Source organism: Crocodylus siamensis, chromosome 7, assembly GCF_052110815.1.
Source record: "Crocodylus siamensis isolate JL-2025a chromosome 7, ASM5211081v1, whole genome shotgun sequence".
NCBI lineage: Eukaryota > Metazoa > Chordata > Crocodylia > Crocodylidae > Crocodylus > Crocodylus siamensis.
Window position 1 is genome coordinate 81,649,067 of NC_143401.1, and position 25,590 is coordinate 81,674,656.

At 44.1% G+C, this 25,590-nt stretch overlaps 1 protein-coding gene across 3 annotated transcripts in view; it reads right to left on the bottom strand.

Moving 5' to 3' along the window:
* Positions 1 to 25,590, bottom strand: part of ACADSB (acyl-CoA dehydrogenase short/branched chain) — a 44,003-nt gene that overhangs the window by 12,105 nt on the left and 6,308 nt on the right. For 2 of the 3 annotated variants that reach the window (XM_090058761.1, XM_090058762.1), the window contains 4 exons: positions 11,143 to 11,299; positions 6,736 to 6,836; positions 6,039 to 6,245; positions 1,214 to 1,384 (listed from right to left, as the gene is read on the bottom strand). In XM_090058761.1, coding sequence (XP_089914887.1) covers positions 1,214 to 1,384; positions 6,039 to 6,245; positions 6,736 to 6,836; positions 11,143 to 11,299 — 636 coding nt within the window. The remainder of the gene's footprint in view (positions 1 to 1,213; positions 1,385 to 6,038; positions 6,246 to 6,735; positions 6,837 to 11,142; positions 11,300 to 25,590) is intronic. The other variant, XM_090058764.1, reaches the window with a different exon arrangement.

Below are 25,590 nucleotides of genomic sequence, written 5' to 3' on the forward strand. Positions count from 1 at the left end.
CCTCCCCCCTGTTCCAGCCACCCTGAGCAGCTCTGATACTGGACACAAAAACTGAAGACAGGAGAGGAGGGGAGGAGTGGGGAAGGGAGATTTATCTGTAGGAACTATAACTCTTGTTTTGCAAGTTATGTTCTCTGCACAAATATTCTGCTTCAAACATGTGGATCTAGTGATGCAGAGTTGGAGATTTTCAGCTAACAGCAGTATCTGGTGGGTGCTGAAAGTATTCTGCATATCCAGCTGAGGGCCTGGATAGCAGAGTACCCAACATACTTCAGCTCCCCCTCATCACTGGTGGCTGACACTCCAGACCGCAGTCCCTCTCTTCCTATTTTTAAAATGATTGTTAATTCAATGTGAAAAGATAGCAACAGTTAGTATTGTTTCTTTTATTCTCTGACTTTAAGGTTTCTTAATGGTTGGAGTGGTAATCCTGTACTTGCATTAATGTGCAGAAATCCCCAGTTTTCAAACCTTAGCCCTGCAGTGTTATCATACTCACAAGCAATGGGCATAGAAGGTACCTATTTTGAACAAAAGAACACAAGTTATTTTAAACACTAAATCTAACACTAGAATAACCTGTAGAAATATATTCACATTCCAAAACAGGCAAATTGGGATTTTTTTTAACTTTTGCTGTAAAATCAAAATGACAAACGACTGAAACATCACATCTACCTTTTCAGAAAGGCTACGTGAGCTACCTGCCCTACAGTTTACTGTACCAATGCTTTTTAGGCATGTCTACATGTGTACTTTCATGTGCATTATCTCATTTTAATGTGCATTAAAGTATTGCTAAAAAAGTGCTCTTTAGTTAATGTGCATTAAGATAGGCTATTGTGCATTTTCCTAGTACGGGGGTACTAGATTTAATGCACATTAACCAAAGCACATTAATGCATGTCTAGACGCGCCCATTGTGGCCATAATCTGGGCTTACTTTTTGACGCTTTTGTTTTGTCAAAGGCAGGATGAAATGTGTTAAATCAGTGGTGTTCAACCTCTCTGGCCCCAAGGGCTGGATAACACCAGTGTGTTAAACTATTTGTGAGGTTCACCATTTTTGTTCAGGAAATAGAACTAATTTTTAAAGGTTTATCTGCCATGGGGCAAAGAATATTAACCTTTACACCACAAAATGAGTAGCAGTGTCATGGTATTACCAACTATCACAAGAAACAGCCACAACTATTCCTTAGCAACTTACTAAAGAAGGATCTACATTTGCCATGACGTAAAACATTCCAGCCTGCTCCGCAGAGCTAATCCACATCTTTGAGCCATTGATAATGTAATAATCTCCCTTCTTTTCAGCACGAGTCTTTAAAGAAAATGCATCACTGCCAGATGCAGCCTCTGAAAGACAGAAACTGCCCACCTGTTGATTAAAAGGAAAACTATATTATAGATTTTATGTAAAATATTTGCATTACAAACATTAACAAAGTTTAAGAGCAAAGTGGGCATAAGCAATCAATCTTGTTAAATATTTAAACTACTTTTTAATGTGCATGTTGTGGGTAGTGGCAAAGTTAAGTTTACAGATATGAAGGGAGGATAACCTAGAGGTAAAAAGAAGGAAGCAAAGTCATGACCTCTGGGACATCCTCCCTATTCTGCCACAGTGGTTCTTTCTGTCATTTTAGCATACTTTGTAACCTCGCTATATTTCTAGTTAAGCTATTTGTAAAACAGACCTAATACTTTGTATTCTAAATACCCTTCATATCAGTAAATCATTTTGGATAAAACACTTTACAGCACACAAGTATGAAAAAATAACATTTGTCACAGAAGGAATCCCAGGTATGCATGTTGGAAGGTGTTTTATAATACTACTGCTTTTTAAAAATCTACAGGCAACCCGCACTTAGTGCTCTTAATTGGTTCCTGAAAACCCAGGCGTTAAGCGAAAGGAATGCTAAGCAAACCTGAAAGTACCTGATGACCCAAGATGGCAGCCACAAGTGTTTTTCATGACCCAAGATGGCAACTGTGAGTGTTATAATGAAACTTGCTAAGTGCGCTAAGTGCAATCAGGTACAGGCAACCCCTGCTTAGCAATCCTAAGCGTTAAGCAAAACAAGCGTTAAGCGAAACCAAAAGTATTTGATGAACCAAGATGGCAGCCACAAGTGTTTTTAATGACCCAAGGTGGTGACCGTGAGCGTTATAACGATGAGCGTTATAGCAAAACAGCGCTGAGCAAAACAGCATTAAGCAGGGGTGCCTGTACATTTTCTTCTCATGCTAATGTTAATACACTTAGATCAGTAATTGTCAACCAGGGTGCTTTGAGATCCTTTCAAGGGCATCACGAGGTGCTACACAATATTAGCACTGTTAGGTGTACAAACATGATTCACAAGATAAACCCAGAGATTTCAAGGGGGAATCTACAGTGTCAAGGACACTCTAACTGGTTGTGGCCTTTTTGAGATCTCTACACCAGAAGAATTGGTCTATTATTTTTGTGAAGTCAAAAAATAGTGAAAACTAAGAACTGGTATTTTCTGAGGTGTGCCTTGAGTCTAAAAAAGTTGAGAACCACTGATTTAGATAAAGTTAACTTTTATACAAGGGAAAATATACAGTTACTTAAAGACCCTAATAAGTCAAGAGAAACATTTCATAACACTGGGACTAAGGACACTAGGGCAAGGGAAACATTTCACAACACTAGGGTTAAGTTTAGTGATCAGAAACTGGTTACAGATAAACCTGTAAGAAAACCGAAGTTTAGTGCACATAAACCATTTTCAAAATGGCCGAAAGTGGTTTAAGATAAACCTGGTTGGATGTAACATCAGACTTAACTGATTTAGGTCAAACTGGTTTATGGAACTTCTGTCCCAGATCCCCTCCTGGTTCAAGTTAACTCAGTCCGCCAACATCCCAGGATGCTTTGCAGCCCTGGGCTGTGCTGTCTGCTCCAACAAGCAGGGTCTGCCCTGCCCTTCTTCTCCCTAGCCAGAGCAATATCATTCTGAGTGGTGGGGGTGAGGTGGGGAGGGGGAAACTTGCCTCTCAGGCCCAGCACCAGATCCCCAGTGGGGTTCTGCTGGTTGGAGTGGGAGGGGGGAGGAGGGAACCAGACCCCCAGCTGGGTGCTGCCAGCTTGGGGAAGGGAGGGGGAGTCTGCAGTGGGGGCTTGGCTCTGCCCCCGAGAGCTGGGAGCCACACCCCCTTCTCAGCCGTGGGACTGGCTGAGGAGAGGGGTGGAAGGAGGGAGAGGAGAAGCCTGCACCGGGACTTGGCTCGCCAGGAGCCATGCCCCCTTCTCAGGCTCTGGACTGGCTGGGAGGAGAGGGAAATGAGTTGTTTTACTTTAAACTTCGCATGCTCCTGTGCCAAGTCCCGCACATGCCCAGAAGAGGCATCACATTAGTTGGACCTAGCTCTCCTAACATTTGTATAGATTGGGAGCTTTAGTGGAGCTTTTTACACAGATTCACAGAAGTTTAGGGCTGGAAGGGAGCTCATGAGATCATCGGGTCCAGCCCCCTCTGCTCTGGGCAGGAAAGATTTTGGTATTTTTATCTAATAACTGATTGAATCAGCTTTTGGTAAAACAGTCAAAAAGCCCTGCTGAAGTGCCCAGTCTATACAGACACTGCAGAGCCAGGTCGAACGAACCCACTGACTTCTTCCAGTAAAGAACTTTTTTTCCCCCCCGTCACATTTGTCAAATCAGCTACTATTCACTGAAGACAGAAGAGACTGCCTCTTGAACAAGTGATTAGACATCTACATTTTTGAGACTAGGACAAATGTTCCAGTCTCAGCTCCATACAAGATACTTTCCTAAAAGCAAGAGTGCTCAAGTTTCTTAAAAAAATTAAACTTCTTTTAAACAGAAGATAACACGAAGTTTGCAGTAAAATCATGGACCTACCTCAGAATTTTGAACACTGATTGCTACAGATATTCAGAGTGTGCATTAGAGTCACTAACGGTAAGTTTTTTAAGTTGCGTCTTGAATCTGAAGGCTTCTTACTTGTGTCCACACCCTGTTCCACAACAAATGTAAACCAGTTCCCAATCAGTGACATTTTAGAACAGTTCAACTCTTATGTACGTTAAGACATAAGCTTTCATAGGCAACAGCATCCAACAAACTAAGCTGCTGCCTGCAGGGTGCGGACACATATAACAATTGATCATTTCCAAATGTCACTGGCTGGAAACTGATCCACAGTTGTGTGTGAAATGCCTGGCTCCAACACTGAAGGATGGCAGCCAGCACCCAGCCTTCGAGTGGGTGAATAAAGGGGGTGGTGGTGATTACTTGCACCCACGCTTTGGAGGGCCCAGGTGTGGGTGACCTGTGGCTTGGGGTGTGCTCAATATTTGACTTTCCTTTCTCCTAAATATGAGTTCAATAAACTTCAATAGCCTACAATTGATCAAAGTCTGCAGCGTGGCTGCTTAATTTGGGGAGATGGAGGAGAGAGGTTGGAGCTGCACTTCTGGATTCCCAGAGGCTAGGGTGGGACATGATGAAAGGCCACAGTCAAGTAGTGACTGACAAACAAGCAGTGCAGGGATGCTCATCAATAAAAAAGTATCAACAGAAGGGGAAAAAAAAGCAGGGGTGGAGTCAGTAAAGTGCTGCAATGGACTGCTCTGGTATGCAGCTGGGGTGGGGAGTGGGGAGGGGAAGAAGGGTGGAGCAATGCAGTATGGGATGCCTGGAGGACCAACCATACTTCTGTCACAGAATGCTTGGTGTCCACACAACACTGAACCAGTTCAAAATAGTGCTTGCTATTTTAGGTATATAGGATGTTTATAAAGCCCTTGCGCAAATTTAAACGTTAATAACTTTGGATGCACAAAGGACAGAAACAAACTATACACAACAATTGAAAGAATAATTCACCAAGTTTTAACACAATACAGCTCAAATGTCTAGACTTCAACATAACTGCCATCTTTTGTGATACATCGTTCAATCCAATTTTCCTACTCATAGAAAACATTTTGCTGCTGAGTGATTTCATGAATTGCATTTGTGATCCTTACCCTATGCCTAGCTTACACAATGCTAAAATCTTAATGTTTTCAATCACCATTTACAGTTTGCTTCTATCATGTGTATATCCAGTTATTAAAGTTTAAAGTTGCACAAGGATTTTATATATATCCTGTACTTTTGAACCATTTCAATTAACTTTAAACCCATTTAGGAAGTCTGTAAGCCCATCTACTTCAGGTCTAACTGCTTTTAAATTGGATTGTTATGTGTACCAATGCCATATGAAGTCTCATGCTTCTCTGAACCAGGTAGTCTTTAAGAGCATCTTTACATGTGTTGTGGGACATAGCGCTGGGTGCTTTAATTAGCGAGCCCTGCTAATTGAAACTGCCCCCACGTCACGTGTTTCAGCGTCCCCACACTGAAGAAATGGCGGCGGGGCACTTTAAACTAAAGCTCATTGTACGTGTTTTATGTCAAAGTGCACTGTTGCCATTTTTTTAGCGTGGAGACGTGCGGGGATGCTGATACACATGACGCGGAAGGCTGCTGGGGTGTGCCAATTTCCCTGCTCCAGCAGACTCCATTAATCATGCTAGATTTCCAGCTCATCAGAGCAGGCTCTGTGCACATCTATAGGAGCCCTAAGGTGCCACCCTGCCCTACCTTCTGTCTGACTTCTGACTACTATGGAACCACCTCTCTAAGAATGATGATATTAAAAAATGTCCATGCTAATATATGATGTTGCCTTATACCGCAGTAAATCAGGAATGTCAAATTCACCCTGCCCCGGGCCAGATGCAGTAGTAGCACAGTTAACGCAGTTGTTGCTTGCTCTCTGCTGCCAACATGTGCCTCCAACAGGACCCCATGGCCCAGATTTTAGCAGCAGGCCCTGCCCCACTTGTCCCTCCCCTAAATTCCTGGCTTATGAGCCCTGTAGGCTGTAAGTTTGACACCCTTGCATTTGATCATTTAATTCCCTAAAAAGACATTAACATTACAAAATCTTGTTGAAGTATATTATAATTTAGAAAAATACTTAACTCACCATATCTTTAGCCAGTCTAGGCAAGTAGGTCCTCTTTTGCTTTTCTGTTCCATGTACAATAAGTAATTTGTTAATTAATGTATTTTGGAGCTCAGGTATAAGAGCTACTGCTGCATCGACCTTGGCCAATTCTTCTACCACCAGGATGGTTGAAAAAAATGAAGATCCAGTTCCTCCCCACTCTGTCCCAAGTTCGATACCCATCAGCTAAGCGAGAGAATGTAAATACAGCTATTGTGTGGAGGATCCTACAGACACTAAGTGAGGCTGACAAGATCATTTGAATACTTTCAGTATCAGGAAATACAATTACTTGGAGATGCCTAGAAATTAAAATAGGTCCGAGAATATAAAATCTCTCCAAATCTTTCCCCAAGATCTACTATCACAGTACCTACAATAAACTAACCAGATAATAGTCTCCTGATGAGAATCAAGATAGCAATATAGTATGTTACAAAACTGGCAATATACATGGCAGGCATCACTCTGACTGATCCTACTATACTGTTTTTAATTGTTGCAATACAAATGCCAGAATTAAGCCTGACATTTAAATTTGTCAGAGAATGGTCTTTCAAAAAGAGATGTTCTTACTAAATACAAATTTGGATTTGATAACAGAAAAGGACAACATTTAATCAATGTACAAATATAAAAGCAGAATTGAACTAAAATCAAATAAAAGTGTGCAGACCCCTAGTTTGAACAATCCTTGAAGTACAGATTCTTCTATCTTTGCATCAGCATCCATTGTTTTTACAAAAGGGCCAATTCGTTCTTGAGCAAATTTTTTCACTGTAATGAAGAAAAAAAAGATACAAGCATTCTAGCCATCTACTTTAAGAAGCAGTATCTGAGTCAGCAACAAAGTATTTCAGGTGGGCATTCACATCATTCAGTGCAAGATGTCCAACAGTAGGGCCGTGCGAAATTTCAGCACCCATTTCGTTTCGGAGGTGTTTTGGCCCATTTTGGTGCCCGAAACACCGAATCTGAAATGAAACAGAAGGCTCCAAAACAGCTCTGAAATGAAACCATGTAAAACATTTCAGAGGCTGGCTTGTGGGGAAGCAGAAACTCCGAAGAGGGAGGGGAGAGAGACGAGAGGAAGGACTGCTCTGATTGACATCTGTAGCTAGCCAGTGTCTGAGATCTGTCCCTGAGTCCCTTCGAATCCCAGTGCTCTGGGGGAGGGATGGCAGCCTGCTGTCATCATGTGCACAGATCCAGGGGCCTGTGCCCCCCCCGGAAGAGTATGGCACAGCATTACAGCCTCCCGGTGGGCGCAGGCCCCCAGATCGGCATGCGGGATGATGGCATGCTACCTCTGCCGGCTGGGGCCAGTGGCAGCACCAGTCTTTCCAGTGCTCAGCGCAGGGTGTGCGGAGCAGACTCGGGTGCTGCCACTGGCCCCAGCCGGCAGCGGCAGCATGTTGTCATCCCACGTGCAGATCCGGGGGCTCACACCCCCAGGGACAAGTCTGGCACAGCGGGTCCTGGGATCTGTGTGTGGGATGACAGCATGCTGCTGCTGCTGACAAGTGATACGAGTTTTGCTTTGAACAGTTTCAGGTGTAGTTTCACAAAAAACTCTGTACCTGTCTCCTTGAAACTTGGCAGGCTTCATGCCCTCAGAAGGGGCTACCATTCCTGCAATTTTCATCTGAATCAGCCAAGAAATGACTAAATTATAGGCATTTTAGTGATTCCCCATTATAGCCCATGGCTGAAACACCAAAACAGCATTGAAACTTCAAAATAGATTTGGCCGAATTGAAATGGGACAGTGATCTGAAACTGAAATGAATCACTGTCCCTCTGAAATGCTGAATCCGAAACCAAAATGAAACAGACATTTCGCACAGCCCTATCCCACAGATAAACATCACAATGTCCTTAGCAGAAAGAGCCAGCATGCTAAAAACAATACGGATGTCTTGGTTAATTACCAGCAATAACTTTTATGGTCTCAGTAAGAAGCAACTCCCCAAGTTGAAGTTATAACGCACAGCCTATTTAGGCTTAAAAACTGGGAGGACATCTGTTCACCAGGGCACCCCAAGGGAAGACAAGGTCCAATGGTCACAAACTCCTGGAAGACCGTTGTAGGTTGGACATAAGGAAAAACTTCTTTACTGTCTGAGTCCCCAGGGCCTGGAATAGACGCCCCCCAGAGGTGGTGCAAGCACCTACTCTGGACACTTTCAAGAAACATTTGGATGCTTATCTTGCTAGGATCCTTTGACCCCAGCTGACTTCCTGCCCTTTGGGCAGGGGGCTGGACCTGATGATCTTGCGAGGTCCCTTCCATCCCTAATGTCTATGAAATCTATGACAGGGTCATTCTCATATGAAAGTTTTGCTTGTCACAAGTCAGAACACAAAGTGCAATTTTGGGGATCTGGTTTTATGCTGTTGTTTAGAGATTATAGACTTAAACTGTATTAAGGGAATGTGGCTATATACTTTGCTAGTGTGTACTATTTTGGTTGAACAAAAACTACAGAAATAAGGAAAAGAAACTCAAGGTTGCTGTTTATTAACTGGAGTCTCCTATGAATTCTGCCCAGCAGTACAGGCCTTACATCCATCTTTGCCCTCAGGCTTCTTTCTCTGTCTCCCACACCTAGAAATCACAAATGTACCCCTCTCCCCCGCAACCTCCAATCCATCTGCCCTACCCTCCAGGCTGGGCTGAGCAAATACCAGATGGACCTCCCTCTGCTCCCTTCCCCTTCTCCCATTTGGGAGCAGGGCTGGGCTGCATTCTGCTCCCAGCTCGTGATGACACAAGTTAATGGAGGCATTCAGTTCTGGAGCACCTTCATCTGAGCCCTCCTGTAAAAAGGGTTCAGATTGTCATAGGATTGGGCCCTTTCAAAGGGCTCTGCAGCTGTGCCCTTCTGTAAGAGCACAGCTGTGGAGCCCTTCATGGGGCTGATCTCGTGACACAATGTCACTCGTGTCAGCACCCACAGTGATCACTTCTGACAATCTGCTCCCAACTGATCCCCTCATTGTTCAAAACAGTTGAAATGTATAACACAGTTAAGTCAAATGGGATTATATGCAGCTATATGCTGGAATTTACACACATGGAACACAAAATACTTATTGTCACTATGTCTACACTTATGGCATCTTTTGACTCCCAGAGGACAGCTGAACCCAGGGAAGGTTCAAGGAGCCAGTCCCAACAAAAATCAAATACTCAAAAAAGTAAATGTAAAAAAAATTTTAATAGCAAATAAAACATTATACAAATCAGATATGAATGACTGAACAGTACTAATAAGGCACATCAAGCAAATGATTAAACATGATAAAATGTGCATGCAGCTAAAGAAATAATAATCTTATTCCTATCTGAAAGAAATTAATCTTAAAATTCTCTAAGTCCAAAAGTCTTGAAAAGCCTATTAACAGATGGCTAGCCAGCTAGGAAAAAGGACTTTTTACCTAGTTTTAAAAGCCAAGTTTTAAACAAGTGCTTATCTTAGTTCATCTGCAGAGGGGCTATTCAGCTATTCTGGGCTAACAAAACATTCATCTCTTCATTGTGAACCATAACCAGATCCAACTGGTATAAAACCACTAGATGAACGCTAACCAACCTTCCTGACCCATCTTGCACCTTCTACACTCTTTGCTTGCCTGTTTTCCTTTCTTTCCTCTTTTCTTATCCATTCTCTGGTAAAGTAGATGCAAGTGAATACTACATGTTACCATCATTAAGCAGTATGGAGTCTACTACAGTCTACGCACCACACTTAACATCTATTGCTAGGTCCAGAGGCCGAAATAAGGTTGCCTTGTGGGGATGGCATGTACGTTAACTTCATATCTCAATTTTTCAGAGATGAAAGCATAGCTGCACTCAAGACTCTAGAACAGGAGGTGGCAACATATTGCCTGGGGACCAACTACAGCCCACAGCACCTTTGGACCTGGCCTGTGAAAGCATTGCTTTGGCAGCATTTGGCTGGGGAATGAGGGGGGGACTCTCCCTGCACTGCACAGCAGTCAGCTGCCTGGGGCTCCAGCACTGGGGAATCTCTGCCCATGCCCCACTACAGTCAGGCAGCACAGGCTCTGGCAGAGGGAGGCTTTTGCCTCGCAAAGTGGTGGGCAGAAGCAATAGTAGCTGGGTCCTAACATCTTCCTCCCTCCAATGTGAACAGGGTCATTCTGATCCCCCTGCCAGAAAACACTGCCAGCCTCTGTTCTAGAAGGACATGACACTGGCCATGTTCAGGCATACATGTCTATAATGTTATGTGCTGCAGCACTTTGAAGTGTTATAAAAATGTACGCCAACATGTGCGAAGCCCTCTGGCTGGAGCACTATGAAGTTGCCCCAAAGACCTCCAGCTGCATGCTTTCCAGTCAAAGGGCACTAGGGGATTGGTTGGCCTTGCCATCAAGTGCAGGGGGAAAGAAAAGTTGCATTTCAGCTCCCTGCTTCCCAGCCTTGATGACAGCTGAGCACCCATGCAGCACTCATTAACTGTCCACCCTAGCCCTTGCTGCCCCTCAAAGGCAGGGGGGAAGGGTGAGCACTGGGGGACAGTGTACTATTCAGACATTACATGTGGCACTATAAAACCAAGCACTACAGAGAAGTTTCTTTTTCATCTAGAAATATTTATGCAATGATTCTACCATTTTTGAAGCACTTGCACCATTTTAGTAAAGCTATAGGCCGAAGGCATATTGAAATGCGCAATATTTGTGGCACTACAAGGCCATACATAGTGCTAGAAATGTAACATCTGAACACAGCCACTACTAGGTAACCTTGTTTCGGTCAAAGTTCTGGAACAGTTTACAGTTCAGACTGAACAGACGAATATTTTGTTAGCTTAGAATACAGAAAAAGTAGCAAAATAAGACCAAATTCATTCCCTTGTGACCTAACCAAAATTTCAACTCAAGTTCTCTATTTATTTTTAAATAAAAATCAACACAATGATCTCCAAATTTAACTACGTGTAATAAAAAACTATTACTTTACAAATATTTTTAACACTGAACTTTTCACTAACATCTGGATAAAAAACATTCCCTTTTAAGAGTTTGAATAATGCAAAAAAATAGGTACCTGTTTCTTTCAGCATTTGCTCTTCTTCTGTTAAGGTCTGAAGGGGAGCACACCCCATCTCACTGGTGAGACTGGGAATATTTTCTGCTTTTGAAGATTTAAAGATACAAGGAGCAGCCTTCCAAAAATTCAGATATGTTGGCAAGTTTTTTCTTAGCTATTAACAAAAACATGAAAGTGTTAGCGACACTCATTCTAAAGTACAGAACATGTTCAAATATTTATAAACAGCAATATACAATTTTCATATACAGCTTTTTATTCTCTGTTCGGTACTTGAAACAGCAAATACATCTAAGTCATTATTTCCAGTGATACTAATTTCAAATTTTAGCTGCTAAAGTGAAGAAGCTCTAGCAATGTATTTACCATTCAACTAGATACATTTATTAATCATGCTATTTCCTCTCTGCCAGGTTTCTCTAGGGCCAGGTTCACACATTCAGTTTCTACTGGGAGAATAACCATTCTCCTAGTAAAAACCACAGGTGGGCAGACATACAGGCTCTTTCACCCATCGGTCCCACTTCCCCCTTTCCACCTATGGGCTCCAACTGACCTAGAGCAGTGCAGGGTGAGACTGGCTGCTTTGCTGCTCTAAGAAAATGCCCCTACCGCACCCCACACTGCTCAGGTCAGCCCAGAGCAGCATGAGGGAAGGCAGACTGCCAGGTCCCTACTTCACAGCTCCCAGAGTCTTTCTACCAGGGTGGATAAAAATCAATGATTAAAAAAAAAAAAATCAGATTTTTTAAAATGTAAATCAGATTTTTTTATTTAATTGTATTTATTGTTTTTTACATGCTTTAAAAAAATCTATATAAAGATAGTTTTAATTTCTGATATATTAAAGTTCAAAGATCTCATCATGGAATATGGATTATAACTCATAATTATATACTATTTGAGACATTATATTTATGTAAACTTTTTAGAAGTTTTATAAATAGGTCACAACAGGCCATGGATTATATTAGGGGCCCCACCTTGTGGGGTTCCCAGAGGCTCCTCTATATATTAGTAAAGATTAAAGAAAACCACTCTAGCCAGTGGGGCTCAGTCTAGAAGATCCCATTAAGCACCTCTGTAACGCTCAGTTTCAGTTCTCAAACTGTGGATTCGTGTCTTCAGATATCATAGGCAGGCAAAGTTCTTTGAGTAAATGTGATATCTTTTATTAGACCATTTAAATAGTCAGAAAAATTGTTCTTTGCAAGCTTTCAGGCACAAACACCTTTCTTCAGGCAAAGAGAGAGTTTCTTGTCTCCAGAGATAACATCCTTGTTAACAGCAGTATGCGGAGATGAGGGATAACGGACCTGATTATTACTCACCCATTATCCCTGTCGTTTCTCTGCAAGTTTGTGTACACACACTCAAACCCTTAGCTTTTTCTAACAGTGCAAAGTTTCAAGAAGTTAAATGAATACAGGATATTAAACAAAGAATGCATTTTTGGTAGAACACAGTGATTAAATTGAGGCTTTCTGACCAGTCATTTAAATCATGCTTTAAAGCAATTTTATTTAAATCAAATTCACCCTGCTTACTACAGCTGCTGAATGCTGTCTTCCTCCCCTCCCCACTTCTTTGGTCAGACTGGAAGAGGCAACTCTCTTGCAGGGGGAAGCCAGGAGGGTTTCTAGACTGCCGATCAGCTGACTGGAGAGATGGAGGGGGGTTCTCCCGAGGCAGGAAACCTCCTGGGGCTGTCTATGGCAGCAGCTGTTTTTCAGCAGCTACCACCTACTGCTTGACAGCCTGCCCACTTCCCAGGCAGGGAAAAGGGCAGGCTATCAAGTAATGAACGTCTGTATTCAGCCTATATCAGGGGTTGGCAAAGTTTTCCAGTGCAGGGGGAAGGAGGGCAGAATGACCCAGCTTGGGTTGGAGGACTCATCTGCTGTTGCTACCTCTCCACTGCTCAGCAGCCGTATGGCACAGTGAAAGCGCCCCCTCTGCCACAGCCCATACCACCCAACTGCAGCATGGTACATGAATGACTGGTGCCTCTTGAGACTGGGAGGCACCATGGCGGCAAGCAGGGACCACCCGCAGATGCCGGCAGCGGTGTTGACAGCAGAGCAGGGTATGTGTGTGTGTCAAGCAGTAAGTGATGGCTGTCCACAGACACTGGTGCAGCCAATCTCAGGGGTGGCATGTGCCCCCCCCCCCCCCCCCGTGTCCCTCCTACACATCGCCTAGGGCAGAGCTCCCCCTCCACTGGGGCCCTAGGAAGTTGAACGAGGTGCAGCACAAGGATAGCTCCCCCTCTGTCTGAACCCCAGGCAGCTGACTGTGAAACGGTGCCAGGACAGCACCCTGCCACTGAATGCCGCCAAAGCCACAACTCCACGGGTCAGATCCTAAAGCTCTGCAAGCCATATCAGGCCTGCAGACCACAGGCTGCAGACCCCTGCTCTATGTTAATCAGCATAGCAGTATCATTTTGATAAAAATGCTAAAAAAAAAAATGTAAATCATATTTAAATATTTTTTTCTGCAAATTATTTTTGAATTGAAGCAACCTGCTAGAGTCCATTTTTTCATTGCTGTTAGTACAAGAAACATGTTCACATTAATATTTGTATATATTGGTGGGTCTGATCTCTTAATCAATAACGTAACTGGATTAAGTACTATTATACTTTTTCACAGTAATCTTACTTATTATGAATCTGTCTGCCTTTGGCAGACCAGATAAAGCTAGTGACTATTTGGACTGTTACCCAAATACTCTGTTTTCACTAAAGCTTAAACGTATTTTATGTTTTGTACTTGATTCTCAGTATTCACCAGCCCCGGTTGTAAAGCACTGTGTTTCAGATTATAAATAATTTTGATGCAATGGGACAGCTCTGAACTCACAGGTAATTTTTCAAAAGGAGCAATAATCCAGCTTTTTAAAATGTTGAGAGTGAGAATGCACTTCAGAAAACAATCTGCAATAGATATATTTTTATTTAATGAGACTAAATCCTGGAGTTCAGATGATCAAATGGTGGGAGACAGCCAACTCCAACTGAGTAATGATATGCCTTGAGTCAGTGGTCTCCAACCTTTTTAAGTAGGAGATCACCTTTGGCACTTAAAAGCAACTCAAGATCTCCCGTGTGCTGCCAGGACCCCCCGCCCAAAGCAGGTAAATTTGTGGGGAGGGTCGGGAGAGGACAGATTGAGGCAGAGGGATAAACATTATTTGGGGGCACACCTCTCCAGCAGGTACATCCCACCCAGCCAGGGCCCCACTCAACTTACCCCTGCTTCTGCCTCTGCAGCAGGGGCCCTCCATCTAGTCCCTCCCCTATCCCTCCCCCACGGACTGACCTGTTGGGTTGTGGCACGTGTGCATGCCCACAGGAACTCAGCCCCCCACCTAAGCCTCGGATCAACTCCAAGAGGCTCTGCAATCTACTGGTGGATCGAGATCCACTGGTTGGTGACCACTACCTTGAATGGTTATTTAAAAATATCAAAAAACAAAATAAAATACAGAGCAAAGGGTTGAAATGAAGAAATTCTGCAAACATTCTTATCTCTGACAGTTCTTCCTCACTCTGCCTCACATTCACTAACTACCAAAAATATACTCCGGTTAAATCAGGAGGTAATTTACTGTGCTACAGTATTTGGCCACTGGAGATAGTATGGTGCTTTATTTCATAGAGGAATAATGTGTTTTAATTAAATTTTGCCACAAACATTCCACTAGTATTAACATAGTAAAGTAAGCACCAGACAACCAAAGGACAGGGTAGCTTGTGGATGCAGCCTGTTTCATAGTGGATTTGCAATACAAAGCAATAAAAAAACCTTCACAGTCTATATAGAATAGACTATGAATGAGATATAGCAAGAGATTTCAAACATTTTTAACAAGTGTACCCCTTCTGCCTCAAAGTTGCAGCTCATGTACCCCTTTATATTCTACTCTTGTTTTAAGGGGCAGGGGGAGGGAGGGAGTGGGGCTGAGTCAGGGGCAGGCGCTGCATAGCCAGGGTAGACTATAGGATGGATCCAGGAGAGCAGTTCATCCGGGAGTTATGGGGAGGGGGGTGCAGCTCCTGCTGCTGCACACACTCCGGCGGAGGCCCAGAGGGCACATGCCCCGCCAGATCTGAGCATGGGGCAGCTGCTGCAGGCTAGACTCTGCACCCCACTGCCACTGCCCCAAGAGCTGCATGATGACAAGTGCCCGCTTCCACGGGGGGCGGGGAGCAGGGGCAAGGGACAGACACAGACACACAAAAACAAAGACACACATGCAGATGCAGACACAGACACATACATACACACACAAGCAGACGCAGAAACACTGTAGGTAAGTGTGTGGGGGGGAAAGGGTGAGGCGGGGCCAGATCGAGAATGGCAGTGGGGAAGGGAGGGTGTCTCTCTGCCAGCTCCCAGGAGTAGGGCTGGGGGGCGAGGGCAGTAATGCCCCTCTGCAGTCTGCACACGTGCTGCCGGATGGCCAATTGCATGACGCCCATCACCAGCCCATGGAGCTGCATGCGTGACCCGCTGAGAGAAATCAATGCGGGGTGTGGCAGCAGTGGCGGCATGGGGGGATGGTGGTGGTGGCGGCATCAGACACCGCATGTGAGACCCCCACCCCCATCCACCCATCCAGGCAGCGTGCGTGTGCCCACAGAGGGACACCGCTGCCCTTGCTGCCCCAGTCCACGTCTTGGGAGCAAGCGGACACAGAGAGTGAGCTGAGGTGGGGGGCAGAGAGGCGCTGCAGTGTGCTGTGTGGGGCCAGTGGCACCTGGCGCACCCCTAACCCTCCCCTTTCTCCTCTCCCTTTGCTGGGTAAGAAGCAACGTATAGGAATGCACTGGGGCAGACACCACCACTGCATCCCAGGGTGCACTCTGTTCCTGCCCACCTACCTGACCGTACCCCCTACAGCCTTCCTAAGTACCCCCAGGGGTATACATACCCCCAGTTGACAACCCCTAGGTTATGGTATTTTGGTAGCATGGTTGATTGATATAAAGCAATTGTTAATGGACAATTAGAGGCTAGATGATACTACTAGTTAAATTATCTAGTATTTTGTGTTCAAAGAATTAAGCTGATAGCTTCTTCCAACTATTTATGATAGCAACAGATTTCAGTTTCAAATGCTGGTGGAATTACTAAAATCCATACAGCATTCCCCATAATATAAAAGATTTGTTTGTTTATTTATTAAAGCTCCTATTAAAACTGGACTCATCACTAGCTATTAAAATGGCTACAGGATTACTTTCTGAGTAAGATTTAATGTTTAATTGTTTAACTGTTATTGAAGCTATATGTAACCATTAAATGTACATGAAAATAAGAAATAAAAAAAAATAAAGGTAAGGATAGCCTCTTAAAAATATTAGATCTTAAATCTCCCAACCCACACAAGGTCCTACGTAATGTCATTTTACAAAATTAAGATTGTAGCAAACATGGCTCTCAAGAAAAGTGGACTATGCTGGCTCTAAAAAATGAGAGAAAGTAGGTGTGCTGCTCTAGAGTAAGCTTCTCAAAGGCAAACATCCCAGAAAAATTATATAGGGTTCAAAACCTCAATCCCAGATAAGGCAATGCAGGGGAAAAAGTCATCTTTGCTTTTCCAGCTCCTGAAGAAGAGGAATCAAAATCACTAAGGTCTAAGGTTAGGTCTTTGCTACAGATTTCTGCTGGCATTTTTTTTTGTCAGATATGGAGAGATGCAATATAACGGACCGACAAAACCGCTGGAAGAACCCCCTAAGGCACAATGCATCCGTACTCTCCAAACCATGCTTTTATCAGCATAGCACATCCACAGCTGCATTAGAAAGATTTACCAAGAATATTTGTGCTGGCATGCCACTGCCAATGCTTCAATTTTCCTAGACTATGCTTTTTAGCCAGTATAGCGCATCCTTACAGGGAAACTGTACTGGCAAAAAAGTTCTGCTTTGTGTGTAGGTATGCCAGTGCTCCACACCAGCCCTTGGCATATGACTTTGTGGGATCCCAGCACTTCTCTCTAGGAATCACAGGAATTTGGCTTCAAGTTCTGATAAGTCTCTTTGGTCCAGTAAATGACTTACTGAGGTAACCCAAGCTCTGTAGTGAAGACACCAAAAGGAAAGCTGCTTTGACAGTGGAATAAATCAGATGACAGTTATGCCCTGGAAAGTTGTACTCTTGCTTACCCACTGACTGACAGCAAACCAGTTCAAACTGATAGAAAAATATATTGTGGGGAACAGTCAATGTCCAATTAAGGTTATTAAATGTATGTACTTGACTGGGTAACATGTAGGAAGAAGAGGCATTCAACATACTGGACTTCCAATAAAGTTACGGACAGCATGGACACCCCGATTTTTGAGCACACAGACAGAAAGGAGTGGGGTTTTTTCCCCTCAAGCTTGCATAAAAGTAGGGATATCAGAGGTATTTCATTGTCAGTACTGCAGGATGGTCCAGAAAAAAGACATAATGCAATTTTAGGAATGCAGGTCTTGTTGAAAAGTTGCATACAGATGCATTTACCCTTTGTGAGTACATTCACACAGATGAGACAGCAATTCCAACTGTGACTTTTAGGGACATAAGCAGTCTTTTGCTGCCTTGGCTCATGGGAGTTTCATGCATAGCAAACAGCACCTGGGAAGATTTAAGACCCAGCTCTGAGCAAGGACAGGATAATTGTTAAATGTGTATTTGGCTGAGGGGGACTGAAGATGCCTCACAACTAGGGTGGATCTCATTAAGCCAAATATTCCAATTGTTATTATTGTTTTACACCAGTTTTGCAAAATGAAAGGGGAAACATTGCCAGCAGAATATAGAGAGGAGAAAATTAACTACCAGTTTGAAAAGCCAGGCAATATCAAAATGATATTTAAAAAAAGCACCTTGATATGCTGCATGGTGAGAGGAGGCCCTAAGATCCCACTGTGAAAGTTGCCAGTCAGGCTCTGTTATATTACTTCACACAGCTTCATGAATAAACTGAATTAGCTTGTGCCTAAATTTAAATGAAGCTATAGAACACTTACATAACTTTTGTGGTGGTGGGGGGGGGAAGGGAAAAGTGAACAATTATGCGAGTCCCACAGCTGCTTTGTAAAAAAGTAGAGGTGCACTGATATATTGCCTGAATATCAGATCAGCACCAATAAAAGGAAAATTAACATTATTGGCTATCAGTTTTTTTCCACCGGCGCAACTGATAACGTTCACCAATAAATACAATATGCCTTCTGGCCGCAACCACCAGACGCTGCATGCACGAGTGCAGCTGCACACAAGCACGTGGCCAGAAATGCAGCCAGGCAGTGTGGAGAGCAGCTCCTGGCAGGTAAGTCTGTGGAGGGGAAGGGATGTGGGGGAGGGGAGGGGTGTATGTGTGGGGAGGTGCAGAACAAGGCCTCAATGGTGAGGGAGGGAGTGGGGCAGTGGGCACTGCCCAGCCAAGGTGGTGAATGGGACGCAGGGCCAGAATAGGGAGCAGGATGGAGCTGTGAGTGGCTTATCCATGGGGTGTTGAGGGTGTGGGCTACTTGCTGTGAGCTTGGAGCTCTTCACTCTGCTGCTTTTCCCTCAGGAGTGTTGTGCCAACTGGGCACCCCCAGCAGGGGCGGTAAGTTAAGCTTCCTGCTGCCAGGTAGGCAGGGGATGTGTGGCTGGCACAGGATCCCCATGGAAAGGGCAGCAGGGCTCATAAAAACATGAAGTGCATGAGACTTAATTCAGGACAGGTAGGTATATGGAGACACTTTTCAAAGTATGTAGCTTTAAAGAATCAGGATAGTCTGTCAGGTATGTGTGTAGTAAGTGCAGGGATAGTACAGTAAGCATTTTAAATTCAGAGGCAGTGGCAGTTTTTGCTGATACAGTGCTCAGGACAGGGCCAAAGGTCCAGAGAAAGCAACTGCTTAAGGTCAATGCTGGGGAGGGATGTAACATTCACAGCATTATATATGCCCTTGTATTGCTAAGAAAAAGAAAGAAAAAAGAGAAGTACAAACGTGCCATCACAGAAATGGTGCAAGTGCTAAAAAATAATGTTCCTGTATGAAACAGGAACTTCTCTGTAGCACTATGTTTTGCAGTGTCACATGTAATAGCGGTACAGTTACATGTAGCACCATGCAGTTACATGCAATGCTTCCTCCTCAGGGTCCCAAAATGCTCTGCTCTCCACTCTCCTTTCCAGAGGAGGAGGAAGGGACAGATCCACATTTTCTTCACCTAGGACTGTCACAGTGCTTTCTCTTTCCTCCAACCTTCACCTCAGCTGTACCCCAAGCTTTTGCATTTCTTTTGAAGGGTCTAAATAGACATTTTTATTCCAGCCGCAGTTCTGCAGCTGAGATTGCGCTACCTTTTTCCTCATAGGCTGAGGATGTCCAGCATATTTCCTACATAGGCGTGTCCAGACGAGTGCACAGGTGTGTTTCCCCAGGGACAAATAGCAATGGCACATAGTTGTGATGCTGCTACTTATCCCTGGGGCATGCCTATGCACGCATGCTGTGGCACAAGGCAAATTGCCCCAGGTGGGGTAGGGGAGGCTGGGCCAGCACCTTGGCCAGCCCCAGAAGGCTTACCTGGAGTCCTCCCAGGGCTCCAGCAGCGGCAAGCTGGCATGCAGAGCCTGGTTAGGAGTTGGACTGTGGCTCTGGCAAGCCAGGCTCCAGTTTCAGGCAATGCATGCTGCTGCCACATGGGCCACCCTGCTTTCTTCAGGCATGGATTTTTTTGACACCAGGATTTCCCAGTGTCAAAACACCTGCAAATCAGCAGCACGGCAAATGCCTGCATGTGTCCGCTCATCTGGACATGCCCTGGTAAGCAGAGGCTACAGCATGTGGCTCACCTGAAAGTTTCTTAGCAGCAGGCTACTCTAGTAAGGCTTAGGTATCAAAGACGAGTTAGCATGAGAAGTATTTCCTAAGATATACTGACCTTGGGTAGCACAGCTCAAAAGCCATGAGCAAAGCCGTTACGCCAACATAGTACAGGTTTCATTGTTAAAACTTTCTTGTGTAGACAAGACCACAGACCAATCCTTTGTTTACTTATGAAGAATGGTCTACTAAACCAGCACACAATTTAGCTTTGCTAGTAGAGATGTATCTACATTAGAGGCACTTTGCTGCTATAATATACTGGTATTCCTATTTCAGTTAAGTGCTCATAATTCAGGGTGGATAAAAATCATTGATTTTAAAAAAAATCTGATTTTTAAATTTAAATCAGATTTTTTTAGATAATCGTATTTTTGTTAAGATGCTTGACAAAAATTAACCTATATAAATATAGTTTTAAATTAAGATGCTGAAAGTCAAAGATACCATCATGGAATAGGGATTATAACTTATACAGTATCTGAGACAATATATTCATGTAACCTTTTTAGAAAAGTTTTATAAATGGGTCACAACAGGCCATGGACTATATTAGGGACCCCATCTTATGAGGCTCCCAGAGGCTTCTCTATACATTAGTAAAGATTAAAGAAAACCACTCTACCCAATGGGACTCAGTCTAGAAGATCATCCCATTAAGCATCTCTGTGATGCTTAGTTTCAGTTTTCAAACTGTGGATTTTTACCACATCCTTGTTAACAGCAGGATATGGAGACGAGAGATAACAGAATGCAGTGATTACCTACCCATCAACCCTCTTGTCTCTCTGAAGGTTTGTTGCTACAGTCAAGCCCTTACCTTTCTCTAAAGATGTAAAGTTTTAAGAGTTGAAATGAATAAAGAATATCAAACAACAAGAATGCAGTTTTTGGAGAAAACAATTATTACATTGAGGCTTCCTGACCTGTGATTTAAATCATAATTTGAATCACAATTTAAATCAATTTGATTTGAATCAAATCCAACCTGTCATAATGTAGACATAGTTACAGGTTCTCCCAAAGCAACCTCACCTCCCCTGCATTTTGATTCCAACCAAGGGAAATCTGGAACTAAACGAACTGTATTAGGAAGTGTGAACTGAAAATTAACAGTGTTGCTTGAATCATGGAGCAGGGGTAGGTGGGGTTACAGTCTCATCTTCTTCTACTGACTGCTGGTAATACTTCTGTGCTGGGCATAACCCTATCCTCATACTTCCATCCTAGAAGGAAGGCAATTATTACAGAACTTTACACGTATAGTAAACAGTGATTTTACCAGATCACTTCAGAGCAGAGATGTGGGGCGGAAAATTTTCCAGTGCTTTATTTTTCAATGAGAAATTTTCCATTTCGAAAAATTCATTGTTTCATAAAATTCATTAGTAACAATGAAGTGCAAGTGATTCTACAGATAGCGACAGTGCAACTAGAGGTGCCGCAATGACCTCAGTGGAAGAGAGTTAAACTCTGTTGAAGCAGATGAGTGGACAACCATACCGTATCATGCACAGCGCTTTGGGTGTGCTAAAATTAGTGTCAACCATTTTCAGTACCTTTGTTTTTTTCCCTTACACTTAAACAAACAATGTAAGGGAAGTACATGCTATTGTGTATTGTCTTTACATCTTCACAAGTATTCCAATAAACATAATTTCTTTCCACAAAAAGCTTTGAATTTGTTTGAATATAACATTTAAACCACATTAAGTGTGCTGTATTTACTTTTTTTCCTAATCAAATATTTCAGTTCAAATATTTGTGGCTAGTGGGACATAAAATTAACATTTTATTTTTTTAGTTCTGTTTACTAAATATACATAAAAAAAACATGTTAAATCAGATCACGCATTCTTTAGGGCAGTGGAAATTTTTCTGATTTAAAATTTTCCAGAAAACCCACATCTCAGCTTCAGAGAACTGGTAGCAGATTCCATGGCCTGATTTTATCAACCCAAGTCTTACTTCTTTATCCATGCTATCATTCAGACTCTGGCCAGGAGCTGTGCTGCTGCCCACTGGCCAAGCAGGGGCCAGAACTTCCAAGTGCTCCATGCCCTGGGAGGAAATGAAGCTGGAGCTATGCCTGACGGTAAGGGAGAAGAGAGTGGGCCAGAGACTGGGGCAGGCAGGGTGTGGTGGTGAGGGTGGTGGCAGAGGCTATAAGGCAAGTGGGTTGGGGATGGATGGGGGGGTGCAGGTGGTTGCTGCGGCTCTGCCACTCTGCTGGACCGTTTCCAATCAGCGTCTTAAAATGTGGGGCCCAAAACTACAGGGTACTCGAGGTAAGGCCTCACTAGCGCTGAATAGAGCAGAAGTATCACTTCCCTGGAGTAACTCAAGTGACACTCCTGATCATCATACAATCCAGTGTGTTGTTGCTTGTTTTTTTGCAAAAAGAAAACACTGTTGGCTCATATTCAGCTTATGATCTACTGTAACCCTCAGGTCTTCTCTGCTGTACTGCAGCCTAGCCAGTCACTCCCCAGTGTATATTTGCACATGCAATCGTTCCTCCCAAGTGCAGAACCTGGTACTTATCCTTTTTGTTTCATTTGATTGATTTCAGACCTTTTTCCAGTTTATCTAGGTCATTTTGGATCCTAGCCCTATATTTTAGTGTCTGCAACTATATCCAATTTGGTGTCATCTGCAAATTTGTTGAATGTGTACTTAATGCTGTTATCTAAATCATTAATGAAAGTGTTAAACAATACCAAACCCAGGACAGACACCTGGGGAGCGCCACTTAATATCTCTTCCTAACTAGATATTAAACCATTGAAGGCTATGTGCTGAGCAATGATCCAATACTTTTATCTAGTCTGTTTTCCTAAGATTAGTAAACAGAATGTCATGGGAACCAATGTCAAAAGCCTTGCTAAATCAAAGTACCTTTACTGCTCTCTCACAATCTGCAAAGTCTGTTATCTTATCATAAAAGGAAACCTAGTTGGTCAGGCATGAGTTCTCTTAATAAATCATAGTGATTGTTCCTCATCAACTTCACCCAGGTATTTCAAAATCAATGCTTTGAGGACCTGGTCTACAATCTTTCCACGTAGTGAGGTCAGACTGCCGGTCTGTAATTCCCCACATTCCTTATCTTAAAGATGGGTGCTATGTTTTCTCTTTTCCTTTCATCTTGGACCTCACCCAACTTCCACAATTTCTCAGAGAGGACTGTGAATGGCTTTGAGATCGGCCATGCTGACTTGAAAACTTCTGTCTTTTCTAAGTACTCCCTAACTTGTTTTTCCATTACTCTAAGATGTTTGTCTTCTTCCTCTCTGCTGCCAACTGCACTCATGACTTGGCAGCTAACCTTATTTGTGAAAATTGATATTAAAAAAAAAAGGATTAAATACTTCAGACTTCTCCATCTCATCTGTAAGTAAATTGCCTTCTGTAAGGGACCTATACTTTCCTTGACATTTCTCTTGCTTCTGACATACTTTTTAGTGTCTTTTATTGCCAGTTGCATCAAAAATCATACATTCCCAATTTTCTCCCTGAATACCCAAGCAATAATCTTACAATCTTCGCTAGTACTGTGACCAAGTTTCACTTTTTGTAGGATTCCTTTTTGAGTTTCAACTCATTGAGATCACTGTCTAGCCAGATTGGTTTCTTGCTGTACTTCCCATTCTTCTGTTGTACTGGGATATAGGGGTGCACAGATAGAGATTTTGGGGGCTGATACTGATAGCTGATTTTTAAGGAGGCATATCGGCTGATACCGATCTGATTTCCGTGCGTCCAGCTGGTAAGTCTGTTGTGGTAGATGGGGAGGGGAGAGGGAAGGGGTATGGGGGAGCACATCAAGGCCCTTGCAGTGATGGAGGGAGTAGGGTGGAGCAGGGGCTGCCCAGCCGGGGCAGGATGCACATGGACAGAGGCCCTGCCCCTGCCACCTCCTCCATCAACAGAGGGGCATTGATCTGTGCCCCCATACCCCTTCCCTCCCCGTCTACCACAACAGACTTACCAGCTGCATGCAGCTCTCCAAGCTGCTGGGCTGTTCTTCTCACTGCCTACGGGCTGTGCTATGGCACACATGCACAGGGATTTATCAGCCAAATTATCAGCCACATCAGGCCGATTTCTGATGCACTCAATTTTCTTTTTATTGGTGCCGATCCAATATCAGACTGATATATTGGTGCACCTCTACTGGGACAGATTGCTCCTGCACCCTCAATACATCTTACTTCAAGTAAAGCCAGCAATCCTGAACTCCTTTCCCCACTCAAACTTGTCCCTGAATCTGCGCAGGGCAGGGCAGGGTGAGTGAGGCTGGGGCCGTGTGAGGCTGTGCTTGAGGCAGGTGGTGGCAGCACTGGGGGGGGAGCGGGGCTACTGGGGGGCTATGATGAATTTTGGGGTAACTGCAACCCCCACCCTGCAGCCCTGCTCCAAGCACTGCTACCCACCCCAAGTGCAGCCTGGCCCCACCTACGCTGCCCTGATCCGGGGGCACACATCTTCCCCCATGCCCTCCTGGACAAGCAGCAGGAGCCGCCAGACAAGCTGGTGAGTGCTGGATGAGTGGTTCAAAGAGCGCATAGCAGTGGGAGCCACACCCCCACCCCATGCCTGTCAGACAAGCTGCAGATCTGTCCTGCGCCCTGCCCCAACTGGGCAGCGCTTGCCCCAGCCCCACTCCCTCCCTCACTGTGGGGGCCTTTAATATACCCCCCATGCACCTTCCATCAGAACAGATATACCAGCTGGACACTGCTGTTTAAGTTGCTGGGCTGTGCTCCTTACCTCTTATACTGCAGCTGCGTATACACAGGCAATTTATTGGTGATATCAGGTCGATTTTCAGTATAGTCAATTTGCTTTATATTGGTGCCGATCTGATATCAGACTGATGTATCGGTGCACCTCTAGATCCTGCCCATCTCCCTGAGTTTTTTGAAATCCATTGTTGTAGTTGAAGTAGTCTTTATTCTGCTGCTTTCCTCCGTTCCCTTACAATCTTGGATTCTTATCATTTTGTGGTCACCATCACACACGTTGCCTTCCACTTTCACATTCTCAACTAATTCCTCCCTATTGGTGAGCAGCAAGTTGCGAAGAGCTTCCCCACTAGTTGACCTATCCACCACCTGTACCAAGTTCTCCCCAACACATTCCAGTAATTTGTTAGATTACTTGTTCACTGTGATGTTTCCCTCTCAGCAGATGTCATGGTAAAGTCTTCCATGAGAACTAAGGGAAAAACCATGTGTTGGCTATCCCTGTCAAGCAGGGTGGGCAAAATCTGACCCACCAAGCAATTTCATCCAGCCCACGGACACCCACCAACCAGCTACCCCACCCAACCTGTGTGCCTTGTGTTCACCCTCATGGGAGGAAGGGTCGGCCCAGCCAACATGCAGCCTCTGCTGGGGGACCTTTTTGGCTTCCCTGGTGTCCTGCTTGCTTCTAGGCAGGAGTGGGGAGTGTGGGGCTGGCAGGAACATGTGCCAGTGCTTGGAGCCCCCGCCCAGGGGTGTGGCAAGAGCACGCAGCTCAGGTGGGCAGGATATAGGTGTGAGGACCCCCCTAC